Source organism: Gopherus flavomarginatus, chromosome 8, assembly GCF_025201925.1.
Source record: "Gopherus flavomarginatus isolate rGopFla2 chromosome 8, rGopFla2.mat.asm, whole genome shotgun sequence".
Classification (NCBI taxonomy): domain Eukaryota; kingdom Metazoa; phylum Chordata; order Testudines; family Testudinidae; genus Gopherus; species Gopherus flavomarginatus.
Window position 1 is genome coordinate 20,188,574 of NC_066624.1, and position 21,761 is coordinate 20,210,334.

Below are 21,761 nucleotides of genomic sequence, written 5' to 3' on the forward strand. Positions count from 1 at the left end.
CGCATCCTTGACCTGGTTTGTCCCCTACATTGTGCCGGCTACCACAAAGATTGGCACGAGGGCAACTCAGAATTGAAGTGCAGTGACACAGATGTCTTTCAGAATCTTTCAGCGTGCCTTTGTTCCGGGGCAGAACTTGTTAATCTTTCAAGTTATTCATTTGCAAACATGATATGGAGTTCCCCTCTCTGTCTCATTCCACATCCCACTGGTCTGGTAGTGAAAAGACTTTAAGTTTGTCATCAGATTTCCGTGATGTCTCAGGATCAGTCTGCCTTTCTAATTTTTAACTCCTTTAGTATTTTAGAAGCAACAAGGCTGTACGCAGACTTGTTGAATTTAAAAACTCTTACAGCTTGAGCAAAGACATGTTCAAATGCTGTGAACTGCTGTGCTCTTGACTGTAAAACATTGGTGGTTTTCTTGGGTCTTGCAGTTCAGCATCTTGCAAGACCTGCAAGTGTCAGCAGCACTTTTAAAGTGATAGTGTTGTATTTACCATCAATAATGGTAACCCAAGAAAAGCTACCAAAGGCCTTATGTGACATAACTGGACCAAATTCCACAGCAGCAGCTCTAAAGTTCTACAGCAACAATCCCTAAACTCTCTAGCAATGCTAATTTATTCTATGATGATGAAATATCCTTCATATTAAATTCTGTAGTTGCAGAATACGTGAGGTCATGATGATGATAGTAATATTTTATCTAATGAATAACCTAGCATACATTTGCTTTTTAGAACTGATACTAAATTAGTCCATCATGCAAATGTACTAACTTAATCTTTTTAGCATTGTACAGGCTGAAGTATATGGCACAGGTTAAATTGATTGTATATACCTGCTGCAGTGACTGTTCATGATTTTTTTTTGCTGTTGCAGTTACCCTCCCAAGTTTAATTCAAGAAAAGAATGATAAAAGATTAATTGCATTTTGTATCAAACTGTGATTTACAGCAGACATTCAACTTGGATATGATATTGCTTGGATTATAGTTGGGTGTAGTTTGTGGTGTCTTAGCTAAATTGCCAGCTAGGTTCTCTTTTTCAAACTTTGTGTGGGCTGTTTCCTTTATTTCAGTTAAGATGCTAATCTAAATAGTCATCAGGGACCAGTGTTGGTAATTTCATTTATAAAAATTGCACGTCTAATAACCAAAAGCTATTTTTCAATTGTTTTTTTTAATAAGGAATAAAACCTTTATTTAAAAAAAAAAAACAACCCATCTACATGAGTGTGTTTCAAAGCAGAACACACACAGTGTTTTAGTAGTCTTGTAGAGCTCATCGCTAACCAACCCTATAACTTAGACTATTCTGTATTAACAAATTTATTTGGGCATAAGCTTTCGTGGGCTAAAACCCACTTCATCAGATGCATGAAGTGAAAAATACAGTAAACAGTATATGGATTACAGCACATGAAAAGATGGGAGTTGCCTTACCAAGTGGGGGGTCAGCATCATCAAGGATCTACAACCTATCCTGAAGGAGATCCCTCACTCTCACAGACTTTGGGAAACAGGCAGTCCTCGCTTACAGACAGCCCCCCAACCTGAAGCAAATACTCATCAGCAACTACACACCACACAACAAAAACACTAATCCAAGCACCAATCCCTGCAACAAACCCCGGTGCGAACTCTGTCTGCATATCTATTCAAGGGACACATCATAGGACCTAACCACGTCAGCCACACCCTCAGGGGCTCGTTCACCTGCACATCTACCAATGTGATGCCCCTCTGCCATTTACATTGGCCAAACTGGACAGTCGGTGTGCAGAAGAATAAATGGACACAAATCAGACATCAGGAATTGTAACATTCAAAAACCAGTAGGAGAACACTTCAATCTCCCTGGACACTCAATAACAGACTTAAAAGGGGCAATTCTTCAACAAAAAAAACCTTCAAAAACAGACTTTAATGAGAAACTGCAGAACTGCAATGAATTTGCAAACTGGACACCATCAAATTAGGCCTGAATAAAGACTGGGAGGGGATGGATCACTACAAAAAGGAATTTTCCCTCTGCTGATACTCACACCTTGTAAACTGTTGGGAATGGGCAATGTTCACTTTGAATGCATTGGCCTCGTTAGCACTACAAAAGGAATTTTCCCTCTGATATTCACCTCTTCTTGTCAACTGTTGAGAATAGGCCAGTTCCACCTTAATTGAATTGGCCTTGCTAGCACTGACCCCCACTTGGTAAGGCAACTCCCATCTTTTCATGTGCTTTAATATTTGTAAAAAGGCTACTGTATTTTTCACTCCATGCATCTGATTAAGTGGGTTTTAGCCCACGAAAGCTTATGCCAAAATAAATTGGTTAGACTCTAAGGTGCCACAAGGACTCCTTGTTGTTTTTGCCGATACAGACTAACACGGCTACCACTCTGAAACCTCTATTCTGTATTGGCTGTCACCTATATAAATGCACTGAAGGAAAATATATTTGTATTCTGTTACTACAACGTTCCAAATGCATATCCTTCTAAAGTTAACCATGTGCTTAAAAATAAGTCAGCTGTAAGTTTAATCAAAATAGGTCAGTAGGTGAAAACACCCTGCTTCCTTATAATAACTATTTTCTATCAAAGCAATAGAAGTAATTTTGCGATGTCTTCAAAACTTTTGCTGGCTTCTTATACATGTTTGTTTGTCTGCTGACATTTGCTAAAATCCATCCATTTTGCTATCTTCTAAGCCATTTGACTGGTCCCTAAATTAAGTGCCACTCTCTGCATTTGGTATTCCAGCAGTTTCAACTAAGTAAAGTACCTTTTGATTTGTATTAGTTAAATATCTGAAAAATGAATCCTTCTACTGAGGGTGAAGTTCCAGTAGAAGAAATTTCTTTTTGCCTGCAAATACAAATAAAAGTAAGAAGTTCAGTGTTTTTGTTGAAGTACTTTCAGATGTAGTACAAGTTGCCACTAAAATACATAATCTTAGAAAGTTAGTTTTTACTCCAAATGTGAAAATAGTTTTTCTACTTTCCATTAATGTAGAAAATATTATATATCATCTGTAATAATTTTGTTAATTGCATGACAGATTTTAGGGGAGATAGTCTCTTCTCTGTTTCTGTAACATAGAGTCAGGACATCTGAACTTTGTGGTTTTGTAGGGACCCTTCCAAATCAGTGAGAGCCATCCCAGCTACCACAGCGTTATTTTTAGATTTTATTAGGAACATAAAGGAGTAATTATTATGTGGAGCTAACTATAGAGTAACTCTCTATAATGTGGCAAAAAGCAGCTTGCTATCATACTTTCCCTTATGCTTTCATTTTACTACAGTCTTATTCTATAGCCTGTTGACTGAAATTCTTGAACAAGTTTTTGAGCCTGGTTCACCCACAGGCATTTATTTTTGTGATTCAGAAAATGTATGATTTTCCCAGTTTTGTTTAAACAGGCTTCACTGTACAAATAAGTCAGTTTCAAAAACTTCAAGTTGATAGTGTTTCTTTGTCAACCGTTTAGGCCAGTAGTGCCCAACCTTATTACACAGGTGGGCCATGTAAACCTAAGCACAAACGTGTGAGCCAACAGATTGTTTTGTATGTATTTAGATTGTTTCTATGTACGGTATTGTCTATTTAAAAACAAATAAAGGAATCCAGTGCATAAAGCATGTATCAGCATTATAGAAAACAGAGAAAAAACCAGTATAGAACACATAAAATGATGTAAACCTGATGACAAAACACTAATGAATCATCTGTTACTATATTGTGTTGAAGCAGGCTGCAGGCCTTATGAAATGCTCTGGTGGGCCATAGGTTGGACACCTCTGCTTTACGCTATTAAAAATTTTAAAAAAAATTAATCCAGTCATTCACTGCAAATGCTGTTCACTTTTTGCAGCAAATTCAGCTTTGTCAATGAAATTAGACAAGGTATTTACACCTTCTGGCTGTTTTAGATTCACACAGTTAAAGTTACAAAATATGCAAGGAAAATGATCTGAATTAATTGAAACTTTAAAAAGTCATAACATTTATATTAATCTTCGGTTTTATGAATAATTGCTTTTACAAAGTTGAATAAACATGAGTGCCCCTTCACTGGGATTTATATGAATTCCCATTGAAGAAAGAATTCACTCCTTTGTAAAAATGTTATGTAACTCCATTATCAAGAAAAAGATGGAAATCTAATTTTGACCATTTTAACTAGGAAAAAATCCTGTAACTAGGTAATTTGAACTCTTCAAAAGAGAAATTACAATGTGAGATGTGCACCTGGAGAGAACACTCATACTAAACAAATGTGTTGTTCAAAGGGGGAACAGTGTATGGCAAACTTACTTCAAGCTTTCATTCTATAATCTGAACTTTATTGTCAGGTGTAGGTAGTGGCAGTGAAGGTGGAAGAGGCAAAGCTGGAGCTAAGCTCTTCCAGGACTTCCAGATGTTAAGCAGAATCTGGACTCACCCTTGGTGTTTGCAGCTGGACTATATTAGTAAAGAAAATAAGGTAAATTAGATATATCAAAATACATACTTCTGCCTCTATTGAAAACTTTCCAGATAAGACATGACAAATGTTAGGTAGATTTTTGGCAAATTAATGGAAATTTCTGTTGCAGTGGGGCACAGTGATTTTGCTGGCTATTTTAATTATGGCAAGAATTTCTTTTTTCCTGGAAATTTTGTCATCATTAAAACATTTTGAAATGTTGATCTCTCACTAACTCTTCATTTGTTTAAATGAAGAATAAACAGATGTTTAATTGAGGCTTCAGTCTAGATGATGGTACTTAATAAAATCTGTGTTTTAAGAATATTAATTTTGTTTTTCAGGGCTACTTTGATGAAGACAGTTTGGATGAGTTCATAGCTTCAGATTCAGATGAAACTTCAATGAGTTTAAGCTCTGATGATTATGCTAAGTAAATTGAGCTTTTCTGTGTGAAACATACATGCTTAACTTAAATTCTGTTCGATTAATTTCTTTTCTTTGAAAGTAATGAAAATTTAAGCAATAATTGGGGGGGTTGTTTTTTGCTTTGTTTTTTTTTACTGTTACAGCTGTTGGATCTCTCACCTGCAGATTTTTAAATAGTGAACGTACAATGTTATGTTTTTAGGAAAAAAAAATCCAAGGGGAAAAAAACAAAGAAAGAGAGTAGCTCAAGTGAAAGTGGAAGTGATAATGATGTTGAAGTGATTAAAGTCTGGAATTCAAGATCTCGTGGGGGTGGAGAAGGAAATATAGAGGAACTTGCAAACAACCCTCCATTGGCTGTAAAGTCAGATGAAGGTGAGTGTAGTGCACAAGTAAACCAGGATGTGATGCTGCATCATTTTGAAGAAAGGTGATCTTGACAAGGCTGGGAATTAGTGCAGTCCATGGTTATACTATGCCTGGTTACAACTGATGAGTCCTCAGTTCAATAAAGCCATTCTCCCCACCAATTCCCCTCCCCCAAAACAAACCCTAATATAGATACACTTGTAATGATGTATCTTTTAGAAAACAAAGGGCAAATCAGCCTAAGGTGAGTTTGTGTTGTGACAGAGCAACTAACAAATAATTGTTTTTTTTCTTTTATTTTTGAGCAAAATGACCATTCTTGTAAAACTAAAGGTGGATTCAGAGTAGAATTCAGAGGTGAACAGTGCTGCTGGATGATAGAGAAATGTGATACTTTTCACCTTCTTCTAAATGGGATCTGTGAGGAAATCTGAACAGAAAGATTAATGACAACAATATTCTACATAATTCATTGATACATCTGGAATTTTATTTGAATGTTGAGCTAGCAGATGGCTGATTGGGCTAGAATAAGGTGGCTGTTTTGAGATTGTTGTTCAGCCTGCATACATCTGTAAACTTCACTTTCAAATAGTTTTTAAATAATCTTGTTTTCTGTTTCTGCTGAGTGATGGGAATTATTTGTAAGTGAATCTTTTATATATAGATAATATATATAGGAATATATTGCCAGCATTAATTTATAATAATAAAAAGGAGATAATCTGTCATACCATTTCTTACTAATCACAGATCACTCCAGTGTTAGTGAGTAGTACTAAAGGTTCTACTATCCATGACCTCATCTAACTTCATATACATAGTTTTAAAATGGATGCTTGGTACAGTGTGAGTTTGAGGAGGCTTTGCCCTGTTTCCATTTTGCTTCAGATATAAAAGGTCTACCTGCACTGTAAACTGCTGTGAGTGTGTCTCCTGTGTGCAAATTCTGGAATGAGATTAAGATGGGAATAGATATGATCCGATCGCGCATATAATTATAGGCTTGTCCCCTTGCACATACAGGTATCATTTTGAACTAAGTGGCTCATTCACTGGCATTTGACTCATCTGGATTTATTGGTGGATCTTGGATTGTGTCCCAGGTCTTGTCTGAAAGGATGGGATTCAGTAACATAAGGGATGAAGGCTGCCTTCCTTTCCTGTCTCCACTTCTCTTCCCACACAGGATCGTCCTGATTTCTTCCAAGAAAAAGTTGATAAAATACAATGTGACCTTCCTCTGCTAGGCTTGACTTCTCTTCTCTTCCTATAGTTCTCTCCTCCTCCTCTCTCAAAGACACAGAAGTTTCTTGTCTACTGTCCTCCTCAAATTCCCCAGTGACCCCATGCCCTCCCATCTCCTGCTCACCTACCCACGTTCTCATCCATTTCCTTACTCTTCTCCAATACTCTGACTCTCCTGTTTTTTCCCCCCTCACAATTCAAGCATACTTCAGTTTCTCTCATCTTAAAAAACACACCTTTGATCTCTTTGCCTCTCCAGCTACTGCCCCCTCTCCCTTCTTCCTTTCATCTCTGAGTTCTTGAATGTGCTGTCTACAGCCAGTGTCTGGGGTTCTTCTCCGGTCTATCTTCTGACCCTTGCATTCCACTGAAACCACTCTTACCAAAGTCTGTCTAATGACCTTTTTCTAGCCGAAGTGCTGAACTAATACTCCATCCTTGTCCTCCTTGAACTGTGAGCTGATTTTGACACTGTTGACCATGTTCTTCTTGAAATCTTATCTTCCCTTGGCTTCCATGACGCTGACCTTTCATAGTTCTCCTCCTTCTCTGATTGATACTGTCAAAGTTAGAATCAGGACTCACAATTTGTCAGACCACTCTGTTTATTAGCGCAGCGCTCCGCCAATAACATTCAGAATATGTGAGTGGCCATGCAAGGTCCAAACAGTCTTATTTATACAGATAAAAGAGCGGGAATTAGACAAAGGGACAAAGAAATCAAAACAGTAAAATTCACCTGGGGCACAGCATGCATATCCTATTTCCTTACTAACTGTTATCGATCTAAGGCTAATGCTTCACCAACTGCCCTTAAATGGTGCAATTGTTCTATGTTAATGTCTGTATTCCTGACACCTGGTTGCAACATTCCAAGAATTTTGCTTAAAGGTACAGACAACATTTCTTTAATCCTTTCTATTCTTACTATATAATTCATTCTACTTTCACAATACTTCAGTATGTCCTTTGGAGAATTCTCCTCGCCCCCAACCCCCTTCCAATTTTTTGTAGTATTCCTTGTTCGCCTTCGCTTCTCCCTCTACACCTTATTTCTCCTAGATCTACCTTTAATCCAAATCTGCCTCCTTCTGTCCAAACTAAAATCTCCGCCTCTCTCGGAAATGGATGTCTCGCATCTTGATTTCTGCAACGTTCTTTTCTGTGGCAGTGATGAATGTAGTCTTGCCATTCTCATATCCATTCAAAATGCTATTGTAAAGATACTTTTCCTTGCCCATCACTTTGACCTCTTCGCATTCCTCCTCTAGCTCTCCTTATGCATTTGCATCAAACATAAGCTACTTGTCCTCTCTTTAAAGGCTCTTCACAGCCTATCCTCACCCTACCTATCCTTACTCATTCACTATTGAGATGTCAACTCCTGCTTTCAGTCAGCCCATGCTTCTAGCCTCCATCACCCACTTGTTAAATTTTCAAACAAGGGCATTTTGCACATCCTCCCATGCTTGGGAGGACCTCCCTGTAGACTTTCTCAACACCTACTTCATCATACTCCTTCAAAACCCTCCTTAAACACTCCTTTGTCATGGGTACAAAATGCTTAATGATGGTTAGGCTGCTGCTGTGTTGAAACCACTGTCTAGCATGCTGACCAATATTGTCTCATAGTTTCTTTGTACTCCCCTTTTTGTTTGTCCCTCTGTTGGGTGCAGGGTCAGGGGCCACACCACGCTTGAGGTAAACGCTACTCAGAGTCTGCCTCCCTGAGCCTCTCCCCATGTCCCTGCCCCAGCCCTGATTCCCCTCCCGCTCTCCAAATCTCTCATCCTCATCCCAGAGCCTGCACCCCCAGCTGGAACCTGCATCCCTTCCCACATCCCTGCCCCAGCCCTGATCCCCGTCCTGCCCTCCGAACTCCTCGGTCCCAGCCCAAAGCACTCTCCTACACCCCAAACTCCTCAGCCCCAGCCTGCACCACCCCCCCAATTTTGTGAGCATTCATGGCCCGCCATAAAATTTCTATTCCCCAGTGTGGCCCTCGGGCCAAAAAGTTTACCCACCCCTGATATATACATTGGCTCTTTCATACACTTATGCTGATATCACAGTCTGTTTAACTTTTTAAAGAAAATTCATATAGCAGCAGTACAACTAAATGTTTTGTGTGATACATACATACTTTCAAAAACGGAAATTTATAGGTGAGACATGCACAGTCTGCATCCTTTACATGCTGCATTGTGTCAGGTATTAACACCAAACAATATCACTAACATGACTTAAACGCAGTCACACCAACCTACATTATGGACAGAATTCAGCATTTATTTAAAAGTATGCTTAAAAAAATATGTACAAAGAAATTTTCAAATGAGTTCTTTTGCAGGTTAATTTCTTCCTCTGCACTGAAGGAGGTATTTGCAGAAATGTTGAGGATGACTGTTCTGTCATGATGAAGTTACCTTTCAGCTAATTTGCTATATGTGGTCTTAAAAGTTGAATGTTTTGAATTAGCATCAAGATAATAGGAGAAAAATATTCTGTATAAGTAAATACTTCAGCAGGATCAAAGTTTTTAAGTGAAAGGTTTGTAGTATAATTCTAATAAATCAATATTTATCACACTAAAGCAAAGGAGATTAAAGGCAGAAACATACAGCACCGTAAAAAGAATTTAGGTAACAAAAGTAAAGTCAGCTCCCGATTCCTGTCTACATTTCAGGATCAAATGATGAGGTTGCAAATAAGTCTTCATGTATATTTGAATTCAACAGTCTTTCACAACAGAAAGAGAGAATACTGATACCCTGGAAGGAGAGCATGCTGTATTTCAAATGGTTCACAACCAGGTGTTGAATGGCAAATCTAGAACTAAACAAATGTTGCTTGTTTTGTTGGGTATGCAGTTATTTTGGCACAGAAATACAGTGAGATACAGACTTTCCTAATTCTCTCTAGCTTGTCAGATTTACCCCTTTTAATCTTCTACATTTTTAGGAAGAGTGACTCAGATGTAAAGTATCATCACTTGCTCAAAGTTTGACTGAAGTCAGTTTATTAGGGTATAGAAGTGGCAAGTTAACTCAACATTTTATGTAAATAGCAGATTAGACAAGTATTTATGATCTCAAGTCAATAACCTTGTGTAGAGTTGAATTAGGAAGACATTTATGTTCCAAAACAAAATGTAAACACTTTGGAGAGAGACTCTGAGTGTACTTGTACAGTGCCTAGTGCAAAGGATCTTTCCTGATGAAGGCCTCTGAGTATTACCTCAGTATGGATTTTTAATAATTGTATAAAAATTGTCTCCTCCTTTTGCTTTGTTAGACAACTAAATATTAGAATCCCTTTTCTAGGCAAATGTGGATGACACCAATGTGTTTAAAAAAATAATTGTGTTTTGTACTTGATGTTAACTGTTGCAAAAGAAATAAATTCCAAACTCGAGTTTTGGTGTTACTGCCTGTATATTGTGCCTTTTGCAAAGAATTTTTTTTTTAAGTCTCATCATTGAGCTAAGTTAAAACTATTCTCCCCCCCTCCCCCCAAATGCAAGAAAATGTATTGTTGGGAAGAATCCTGCATAGCTCTGGTTGGATGAACTAGATAACCCCAAGGCCCAAGTACAGTGTTCTTTCTAGGGTTTGTAGATATATATTTGCTTGGGAGTTAAGATCAGTATTTTAAAAGCAGTTATATCATTCTTGTAAAATCTGTGATTGAGTTTTAGGAAGCAAGTATTAGTTGTGGGTGAAGAAGTTGAATGCTACTTTAGGAAAATGGCAGGTGACAGGACTATGAGTTAAAGCAGTACATAACACAGAAAAAGTGTGTGGTAGCTAGTGACCGTCTGAAGATAACAGACTAGTCTCTTTAATGCCATACTACTAACTGGCAGAACCTTTTTGAAGGAATAAGCATTCTAGATCTTATAACATAAGAATGGCCATACTGGGTCATACCAAACGTCCGTCTAGCCCAGTATCCTGCCTTCCAACAGTGGCCAATGCCAGGTGCCCCCGAGGGATTGAACAGAACAGGTAATCACCAAGTGATCCATCCCATCGCCCATTCCCAGCCTCTGGCAAACAGAGGCTGGGGACACCATCCCTGTCCATCCTGGCTAATTGCCACTGATGGACCTATCCTCCATGAACTTATCTACTACTTTTTTGAAGAAAAAAGAAAATCCTATTATAGTCTTGGCCTTCACAACATCCTCTGGCAAGGAGTTCTGCAGGTTGACTGTGCATTGTGTGAAGAAATACTTCCTTTTGTTTGTTTTAAACCTGCTGCCTATTAATTTCATTTGGTGACCCCTAGTTCGTGTGTTATGAGAAGGAGTAAAGAACACTTTCTTTTTTACTTTCTCCACGCCAGTCATGGTTTTATAGACCTCTGTCATATCCCCCCCGACCCCAGTCGTCTCTTTTCTAAACTGAAAAGTCAGTCTTATTTATCTCTCCTTATAAGGCAGCTGTTCCATACCCCTAATAATTTTTGTTGCCCTTTTCTGAACCTTTTCCAATTCCAGCATATCTTTTTTGAGATGGGGCAATCACATTTGCATACAGTATTGAAGATGTGGGTGTACCATGGATTTATATAGCGGAAATATATTTTCTGTCTGTCTTATCCTTAATGATTCCCAACATTCTGTTCGCATTTTTGATTGCCGCTGCACGTTGTGGATGTTTTCAGAGCACTAGCCACAATGACTCCAAGATCTTTCTTGAGTGGGTAACAGCCAATTTAGACCCCATCGTTTTATACATATAGTTGGAATTATGTTTTCCAATGTGCACTACTTTGCATTTATCAACATTGAATTTCATCTGCCATTTTGTTGTCCAGTCACCCAGTTTTTTGAGATCCTTATGTAGCTCTTCACAGTCTGCCTGGAACTTAACTATCTTGAGCAATTCTGTATCATCTGCAAATTTTGCCGCCTCACTGTTTTACCCCTTTTTCCAGCTCATTTATGAATTTGTTGAATTGGACTGGGGGCTACCACTATTTACCTCTCCATTTTATTTCTTCCCTTTGTTTCCTGTCTTTTAACCAGTTACCAGTTCATGGGAGGACCTTCCCTCTTATCCCATGACAGTTTACTTTGCTCAAGAGCCTTTGATGAAGGACCTTGTCGAAGGCTTTCTGAAAATCTAAGTACACTATATCCACTGGATCCCCTTTGTCCAGATGCTTGTTAACCCCCTCAGAGACTTCTAGTAGATTAATGAGGCATGATTTCCCTTTACAAAAACCATGTTGACTCTTCCTCCAATAAATTATGTTCCTCTATGTGTCAGACAGTTTTGTTCTTTACTATATTTTCAATCAGTTTGCCCGGTACTGAAGTCAGACTTACCGGCCTGTTACTGCTGGAATCACCTCTGGAGCCCTTTTTAAAAACTAGCGTCACTTTAAAAACTCTTAAGATGCCAATTTTTAAAAGTCTCTTAAAATCTTTAAAATCTTTAGAAGTTTTTAAACATTTACATTTTAGGAAAAGTCTCATGCCTTCATTTTAAGGAGATTCTTTTTAGCTTATTAGTATTTTTGTTCTACAGGTAAAGCCACATCCTCTTCCAACCCAGGCAGCCCAGCTCCAGACTGGTACAAAGATTTTGTCACCGATGCAGATGCTGAAGTATTGGAACATTCTGGGAAAATGGTGCTTCTGTTTGAAATTCTTCGCATGGCAGAGGAGCTTGGAGATAAAGTGTAAGTCATGTTAAATAATATATAGATTTGTGGAAATTTTTTAAATATACTATTCTGCCTTAGCATTCTTTATTGTCTACCCTTTGTTAATGCTTATTTTGAGCTCAGTGCTGTAGCTCAGTTTGCGTTAGAGATGTGTGTGTTTAACTTATTTTTATCAGAAGAGCGTTCCATGCTTGTCCTGTACTCCACCAAAGACATTCACTCTGTTTTAAAGATCACGATCAGGGTGAAGGAAGAGAAGTAAAGCAAAATAATAGAATAATTACATGTACTGAATGAATTTTAGTGGAAAATGTTGTATATTTCCGTATTTCTCTTTTCAGTCTAGTTTTTAGCCAGTCTCTAATATCACTGGATTTGATAGAAGATTTTCTGGAACTGGCAAGCAGGGACAAAACTGACAAAGATAAACCTGTTATTTATAAAGGTTAGTATAGCATTTCTATATCTTCCAAAACAGTGACAGTGAAGAGAATTTCTTAATATCATTTTCTGCTACAGATAGTATAGGTGTGAATTTTAATCCAATCCAGCAAGTCTCTTAACCTGTCTGTCTGTACCTCTTCTAAAAGAAGGGCGTGATAATACCTACCTCACATGAGTATTATGAGAATCAAACTGAAGCACAGACATTAATCAGACATATAAAATATGATAGGTAAATATTGTTCATTTCAGATGTTAGTTCCATTCTAAACCCTGTGGTCAGCTATGCATATCACCAAAAAAATACATTTGCTGGTGACGTTTCTCAGGCTTGGTTTCAAATGTGTGCCTCATTTTTAAATGTATTTGACATGTTGAGGAGGCTATATTTTATCTAAGATTTTTTTTCAGATGTTTAATTATTTTGCATTTGATTATCTCAAAAATGGCTCCTTTTTAAATCTTTCAATTTGGCACATTTATAATCTTGAATAAGGGCTGTGTGCTTTGTTTTTGAAATAAAAGTTCTGGATATTTGAAGAGAGCATTCTGAATGGAAACAATAGATAAGTTTCTTAAACTTTGCAAATAGAAACCACAATGTGATACTCTAAATCTTTCTTCTTAATCATTTAGGGGTGTCCAGATGAAGGCGTCCATTACACAGCTAGTTTATTAACCCTTTAAAGAGTATGGATCTGTTACTCAGGTTGAAGGCTGTTTATCACCCTTTTCCTGTGACAGTAATACTCACATTTCAACTTGTCACCTGCACAACAGACTTTAAAATCGTGAAGCCAATTATTCTTTTTGAGTATTTTGTTCATTGTAGATGGAAGGCAGATTAAATAGCTAATTCATTCTCAGACCAGAAGAGTTGCTACTCTTTCCCAACATCACCAAATATGGGAGGGCTATTGGTCCGATTGCATGCTGTCTACCCCACCTGCTGTGGATCTTAGGCTGTTGCTACTGATTTCAGGCGTGTGCTATATTTCATATTGTGTATATATATAATATTTTATTCTATTCTGAGCAGATGGGATGTCGGTCTTCTAGAAATAGTGAACGGAAGGTTTAGTCAGGGGCCATACAAAATGAAAACAATTTTACAAATGGAAAAATACTGAGTCTGATCCTCATTTTTAAGAGAGGGTTGTTAAACGAAATGACAGTGGTTGTGCTGAAAAACTTAACATTTTGAGATTTTAATCACACACACATTTCTAAATCTAAACCTGTTGCCTTGTGTTGCATTGAAATAGGCTTTTTCATGTTCTCACACATGGAACAAGGTATATTGTATTAGATCATATTATCTTAGTAATGTGTTGGTAGTGTGGATTTTTTTCTCTAACCAGAGATGTACGTGTGTACTGTAGCATTTTGCTTTACACCATCTCCCTAATCTTGCAGTGACAGACATTTCACATTATTTTTTATATGAATTCATATAACATTCTTTAAATGTTGGCAGCATGGTGTTGGGCAATTAAATACCAAGTGATACAGGGACTTAGAAATATCAGTATCATAGTTAGCTAGCTAGAAATAGATACATCTCCAGCTGCTCTCTGTTTATATATGTATTTATTGCTCATTGCTGCTTTATTACCTGGAGCTCTGTTGTCCATATAGCAAGCTTCTAAAGAATATTTCCAGTATTTTGCTTCAGAACACTGGTCATCTGTGACCTCTGAGCTGTATATGTCTTGTAGCCTGTCCATATATGGTCTTTGGTTTTTCCTGTTTGTGGTGGTTCTGTTGATGTACAACTAGGTCATCAATTCTATATAGACATCTCTGGCATGACTTAGCATGCAGTTTCTCATAATTCATTGTCACTTAGCATTGCTACTTCCTACAAGAGCTGCTCTGATTTTAATCGATGGCCCAGTGGGGTTCATTTTGTGTAAATAAACCTTGACCTCCAGAGAAAATGAAAGGTTAGTTCTAAAAGGGAAGAAAAAAATCTGCTTCTATCAGCTGTAATTTTTTTTACATTTGGCAAGAAGTAGCCATAACTCACAGGCTAATTAAACTCAAGCAGCTGTTCTAAATTTCAGCTCCAAAATGATTATACCTTGACTTTTTTAAATCCCCTTTCAAGCATTTACCTAAGGGGTACAATTTATATGAGAGAGACTGCAGCCTAGAGTAATTGAAAACATACAAACTACAAAGATCAATTAGAAAATTAGGGTTACTGGCATAATGCCTAAAGGTTAAATGTAGTTACTTTTTACAATTAACTTTTGCACTGAAGTTAAACGAGAAACTCACCTGATTTTGTTGCAAATGTGTCCAGACGTCTGGAAATTTGATACGACAAAGGGAGCTGGGAAACACGCATCTTAGAAGAGCTAACTAAAGGTTACTGAAAATATTGCAATAAAAGTTTGCCCTCGATGTATCTTAACTGTATCCTTGTCTCTCTAAATTGCAAGCCGTGTAAAGCTGCTTGTGGAAGTTTCACTTAGCTCAAGTTTTTTAAATTGGTAACTTTTCCTTGGGAAGAAGACAATGTTGCTGGACCCTACATAGGGAGTAGAATCCTATTCAGACAATAAATTTTATTTCATTCTTAGCTAACTCTAATTCTGCACTTTCTTATTTTGGGCAAGGCTACATGCGTATTGAGGGGTATCACAAGATATATGGACTATTAGAGTAAAGGTTTTGGATACTTACAGTCCCAAATTATGATTACCACTATTTTTTCTGTAATCCTGCTGTGGATTATATTTCATAATTCAGATTACAATGCGTCATTTTCACAGATCAACTGAGACAAGCAGCAGTGGCAGGTACCCCCGTATGGGTTCTTCATTTTTTTGTACACGTGTACTTTGGGGCACAGACATCATAGAAGCAAGTTCCTTGGGAGTAAAAGATTTTGATTGTTATAGAATAGCTGGTTCATGTGAGGTTGCATGATTGCTCCCTTCACTTTTAGTATCAGTCTGGCGCTGAAAGATCAGTATTTAAATCATTGTGCTACTAATATTTTCATATTGTGCTGGTGTCATTTAATCACCTTATCTTGAAATTTCTAGGTGAAGGAAAATGGTTCAGAAATATTGACTACTATCGTTTAGATGGTTCAACCACAGCTCAGTCAAGAAAGAAATGGGCTGAAGAATTTAATGATGAAACTAATGTGAGGTAAGATCATTCTATGTAGCTTTTTATTTCCTACCTTTTTTTTTCTTCCTACATCTGTTTTGTACTTATACTAACTTATGAACTCTTTTTAAGATAGAGCAGATACCAAAATATACTACCAGTGATAGAACTTTAATTATTTGTAAAGATATTTTACATGTTTTGTACCTGTACTGTTGCCCCTTCTTCCTGTATATGTGTATGTAATATTTTATAGGTAAGTTGCCCAGCACTTTCAGTTACACAATCCTGTTTTCAGTTGCTTATGACTTTGCTGACCTATGTCGTTTAAATTGAAATTTTCTATATTGGGTGTCTGCCTCTGATTATAGGCATGTCATGTAAATTAAAACTTTAACAGGTGGCCAGCGTGTTCCTTCATTTTCTTAGTATCCAACTTGAGACACCTGGGGTTTGGTTTGCAGCAGTGCTGAGCACTCAGAATTGCAACAGAAGTGAATGGGAATTCTGTTCTGACCATACAAAATGCTATCAAATACTAATTATGCTGAAATAGTAGGCTCTACGTATCTCAAAGTGAGCACCCAAAATTAGTTGACATTTTTGCTTTTAGTCTCTGTGCCTCAGTGCCCCCTGTGTAAAAAAAATATTGATACTACCGCACCTCATGGGCATGTTAAACTTCAGTCATGAGATTATTGCATGGTGCCACTATATGGCAGAGTTAAGGTATTTCAGTATCCTAACTATGTATTTTTTGTGCTTCAATTTTTTTTTTTTTAAGTTTAACTTTAACTCTGAATTTCCTGGGTATATACACCTGGCTTTGGGACAATTGCAAAATCCATATAATGTATATTACACTACGTTACTAATAGATACTCTTAACATTAACTCTATCTTAATGTAATTTTTGTCTGGGAATTTGTCTTATCCAGGAGAGAATTTTGTGTGTGTGTGTGATGTAAACTATGCATGTGCAAGGCCACTGCACCAGGCTGTTAAACTACAGTATTAATTTAAATGTTATCTCTGGACACACACGGTCTGGACACACACACTGGCCCATGTGAATGAATTTTAAAGACAACTATTTACACTAAACATGGAGATGACCAGACTGCAAAAATTAATGAATTAAATAAGGGGTAGCTTTCATATGATTTTTCTTAACTTTGGGTTAAGTCAGTGAAATAATTAAAAACAACTTTTAGTTTTGACTTGTGAGTTTGACAATGTGTGGTTCCGCCCTTAATGAGGAGAAATGCATTTGATGTTGGGATTTTATTTGAGAAGAAAGGACTTCTGTCATTTTGTTAAAGGTTTCCTATTAAATTGGTTGATTATAGGGTTTACTCTATGCTGTGTCCTTTGATGTGGCATGCTTACTATCCCTTTGCACATGTTGAATATATTCAGCCAACTTCTGAATGGAACAAATAGGAATCACTCTGTTGCAGCATTGGCCCATTAACCTGACAATAAGTGCATCTCACTAATATTTACTAAATTAGCTGTAAAGTGAATGAAAAGGTTATCACTTATATCTCCTCAACAAGATTAGGTTTTCTCCAATAAACAGTTCTCAGTGTAACAGGTATGCTTTGTATTGCATTTTCACAGCTATTCGTGTACAATTTTGAATTTTCATAAATATAAATATTCTCTTTCTGTAGCACCGTTTCATGGATAATTTAGTTATGGTTGGAAAAGATGCTATTTTCAGATGCATATAACAGTTTGGAAATATTAACTGTTGGCTGATATTTTTCATGATTGTTGACATTGGTTTTTGTGGAGAAATTCTAGTAAAATTCTAGCTGGTTTTGTGTTGTTTTTTTCAGGCCCCTTGTGTGTGGATAAGTTTGAAATATAAACTTTAAACCATAGTGATTAAACCTGTCCCTCAATTTCTCTGTCAATTTGGTTTTGGTTTTATATTTCCCTCTTCCTTAATTTTTTTCTCCTTCTGTTGCAATTGGAAAGGTCTACACAAACAGGGAAGAAGACTGCCTGAACAGTGAAACCAGCTATACATTAAGTTTTTGTCAGATGAAGAAAGCAAACCGAAAAACAGATTTTTTTTTCCCTCCAGTCCTAATTTAGAGTCATCTGAAGTTTTATTTGTAACAATATCAGTTATGGAACTTGTCTGAATTTTTATATTAAATGTTTGAAAATTGCATATCAAATATACAGGAGGCTAACATTTCTGGATCCTGACACTGCCCCAATCTGAGACATTTGAGTCATGACATGCTTCCTGCAAATATGGGAGGCTGTTCAGATTTGTCAGTGAGGCCATTTAGTGTGACCACACTCTTTCTGCTTTCATGCCGAAGTCTCTGCCTCAGTTTTGAAAATCTACAGGATCTAGAACACAAATATTCTCTTTTTATCCTCTCTAAGATACATGCACCAGTGGCATCAAAGTTAAAGTATATGTCAATACCTGTTGTGAAGAGGTTTTCTTCCCTAGATGGAAAAATAGAAGCCATCCACAGAGGGAACCTTGAAGCTATTTCAGCAGCCCAAAGGGGCTTACAGGGCAACCACATGCTGCAGATGACCTAAAAATCCTTAACTCCCAGAACCATGGTTGATTCAAGTGATATGCTAAGTAGAGTGTTCATAGTGAATAGATCCATGGGACATCAGGAGGCTGGCAGCCATTGAAGCTAATGCAGTGGCCTGGCATTGACTCTAGCTTAGTTCCTGAGTAGCAGATAACTATTCAAAGGAAATCCTCTGTCTCTCAAAATTCTCAGATAGAATTCTGGTTGGTGAGAAATCCAATGAAGGTTAAGGAGGACTACAGCCTTATATAAGAGCATAAGCTCCTTTCATTCCAACATCTCTTCCCTCCCCCTCCCCCGCCCCCCCCCAAACAAATACCAGAAAAGAGTTGCCAAGTGGAAGTCCAGATCAGAGAATGGGTCCAATCCCTCTTTCCAAACCAAACATTACGTATTAACACAACTAGGATTACCTCCATCCACAAATTGGTTTAGAGACAGGCTATTCCACTTCTCAGACATCTAGTTTTAGGCCATGTCTACATCTAAAATTTTGCAGCGCTGGTTGTTACAGCTGTATTAGTACAGCTGTATAGGGCCAGCGCTGCAGAGTGGCCACACTTACAGCAACCAGCGCTGCAAGTGGTGTTAGATGTGGCCACACTGCAGCGCTGTTGGGCGGCTTCCGGGAACGCGAGAGCAAACCGGGAAAGGAGACCAGCTTCGCCGCGGTTTGCTCTCGCGTTCCCGGAGCCACCCAGCAAACCGCAGGGAAGGAGACCTGCTTGCTCGGGGGTTCGGGGAACGAGAGAGCAAACCGGGAAAGGAGACCAGCTTCGCCGCGGTTTGCTCTCGCGTTCCCGGAGCCACCCAGCAAACCGCAGGGAAGGAGACCTGCTTGCTCGGGGGTTCGGGGAACGAGAGAGCAAACCGGGAAAGGAGACCAGCTTCGCCGCGGTTTGCTCTCGCGTTCCCGGAGCCACCCAGCAAACCGCAGGGAAGGAGACCTGCTTGCTCGGGGTTCCGGGAACGAGAGAGCAAACCGGGAAAGGAGACCAGCTTCGCCGCGGTTTGCTCTCGCGTTCCCGGAGCCACCCAGCAAACCGCAGGGAAGGAGACCTGCTTGCTCGGGGTGCCGGGAACGAGAGAGCAAACCGGGAAAGGAGACCAGCTTCGCCGCGGTTTGCTCTCGCGTTCCCGGAGCCACCCAGCAAACCGCAGGGAAGGAGACCTGCTTGCTCGGGGTGCCGGGAACGAGAGAGCAAACCGGGAAAGGAGACCAGCTTGATTACCAGAGGCTTCCTCCTTCCACGGAGGTCAAGAAAAGCGCTGGTAAGTGTCTACATTGGATTACCAGCGCTGGATCACCAGCGCTGGATCCTCTACACCCGAGACAAAACGGGAGTACGGCCAGCGCTGCAAACAGGGAGTTGCAGCGCTGGTGATGCCCTGCAGATGTGTACACCTTCAAAGTTGCAGCGCTGTAACTCCCTCACCAGCGCTGCAACTTTCTGATGTAGACAAGCCCTGAATCAGCATCAGACAGGTGGATACAGGTGATAGTGCAACATAAATACTTAGTTACTCTGGAACTTTAAACCCTCTCCATCCTCAAGAAATAGCAAGCACTTTTAAAGTGTTATTCCAGATTTTTCTTAGTTTGAAAAGAACTAGAGGAAATCAAGCTCAAGAGAGTAAAAAGGTTGACGAAGAAAACAATTCAGAATGGAGACTATAGCTTTTGCTACCATTGGAATATCTTCAGAAGACTTTGTGGGCTCAACAGAACCTTTATGTGCATTTTCTAATCAGGCCCTATTGGTTTCTTCATTTTGCCTACAAAAATCACCAATTTTAATAAATAACATTTACCTTTCAATCTGTCCTCTGCTCCTTTGGTACTCACAAAGCCATTTGGTTACACTAACTTACTGAAGGAGTCTAGGGATTTCTCTATGACCATTAATTAAAAACAGATTCATCATAGCATTGTTTTCAGGGACCACAGAGGAAATTACATTAAGGATCCTCTCTGTACTTCAAGCATAAGGGTTCCTAATAAACGTATCTGTTTTTCAAGAGAACCATCCACCTAGGGAGACTCAAGAAGAACTAAAGTCTTCCTGAAACAGTAGAGATTGAAAAGATCCAGGCACTATTCTGGAAGGTGTCACAGAACCGAAGGTCATCCATCTATCTTTCCCTGCATTTATCTTCTACCTGAGGAGTAATCGGTGTTCAAGAGACATGACCGTACATGACGGAGCTTCAGGGATTTCTCTAGGGCCCTGGAACCATTCCAAAGAAGAGATGATGTAAAGGAAGGGAAAGAATGACATCTCTCAGTTAATCATTTCCCTGCCATTGCAGGGGCCTTGGGCATGGTATACCTCAGTCCCTCCTATTCTCTGTCTAAAGTACATAATAGTCTAGTCTCCTGTGGGCTGTAATACTTTGGTCTAATTTTGGTTGTTGGGGTTAGTATGGGGGTGCTGGGTGGGGTTGGCAGCCTGTGATATACATCAGATCAGACTAGATGATCTAGTGGTCACTTCTGGCCTTAAATTCTATGGTTCCATGGTGCTAGAAAAACCCATATGATGGCAGGATCCTCCTTCCACTACCCAGTTTCTGAAATCTTATCTGCTGATACCAGTATTTCAGATTGCAGAGCACACATGGAGGATCAAAATACAAAGAGAGATAAAAAGGTCAGAGGCAGAAAGGTTCCTGAACAACATCTTGAAAGAGATCTAGATAGAGTTAAGCTGGCTCTTCAGCATTTTTATGAGTGCTAAGGGAAAGACTATATCCTAGTTCAGACAAAAAAAAGAAACCCCACAACTGTGGCATATATAAATCAGTAGTGGAGTACACCAGGTTCCAGTCTAAATGGTGAAACAATATAGATTTTTTCCTGGACAAAAGCTCAGCTGGCCTCCATTAAAATGATCCACATAAAGAAGTTAACCGAACACATAACGAGACTGGTTAAACTATCTGCAGACAGTCAATATTCTATATGGTCCTTGAATCAAGAAGTATTCTTTCTGATATCCATAGATCCAGGTGCATGTATATGCATCCGTGTGAAACTCAGAGGTGTGGCGTTTCTTCACCAGGAAAGCAGACCACAGATTAGTGAGGCCATACTGACTCACAGATAGCTAGACTGGCTTCTTTCTTCCCCCTCTTTTGCCACTAGAAAGAAAGTGATTTAGTGGATAAGAGGAAACGTCTATCATTCATGTCACTGCAAATTGGCCAAGAAGGTATTTAGACCTAGTGGAAACATGCCAAAAGTCCCTGTTCCATCTTTCCATTAAACAGAATCTCCTGTTCCAATGTCTGCTCCTGCATTCTGCTCTAGACTGACTGAACCTAAAACTTTGGGTTTGAGTAGCAAGAGCTGAACAAAATGGGATACTTCTCCAAAGTAATACTCTTCTGAGCTCATTCAGGCTGTCTTATTCCCTACC

The 21,761-nt window shown here is 38.7% G+C and overlaps 1 protein-coding gene and 1 long non-coding RNA gene across 7 annotated transcripts in view; both read left to right on the forward strand.

Moving 5' to 3' along the window:
* The window catches only part of ATRX (ATRX chromatin remodeler), a 143,934-nt gene that overhangs the window by 88,627 nt on the left and 33,546 nt on the right, over nt 1-21,761 (forward strand). For 5 of the 6 annotated variants that reach the window (XM_050964570.1, XM_050964574.1, XM_050964572.1 and 2 more), the window contains 6 exons: nt 4,362-4,492; nt 4,819-4,907; nt 5,106-5,278; nt 12,058-12,211; nt 12,538-12,641; nt 15,697-15,805. In XM_050964570.1, the coding sequence (XP_050820527.1) occupies nt 4,362-4,492; nt 4,819-4,907; nt 5,106-5,278; nt 12,058-12,211; nt 12,538-12,641; nt 15,697-15,805 (760 nt within the window). Of the gene's footprint in view, nt 1-4,361; nt 4,493-4,818; nt 4,908-5,105; nt 5,279-12,057; nt 12,212-12,537; nt 12,642-15,696; nt 15,810-21,761 lie in introns of those variants that run through there. The other variant, XM_050964575.1, reaches the window with a different exon arrangement.
* Nucleotides 7,584-9,946, forward strand: LOC127056635 (uncharacterized). Its single transcript, XR_007775863.1, has 2 exons — nt 7,584-8,237; nt 8,277-9,946. It is a non-coding gene; the product is annotated as an uncharacterized LOC127056635 (long non-coding RNA).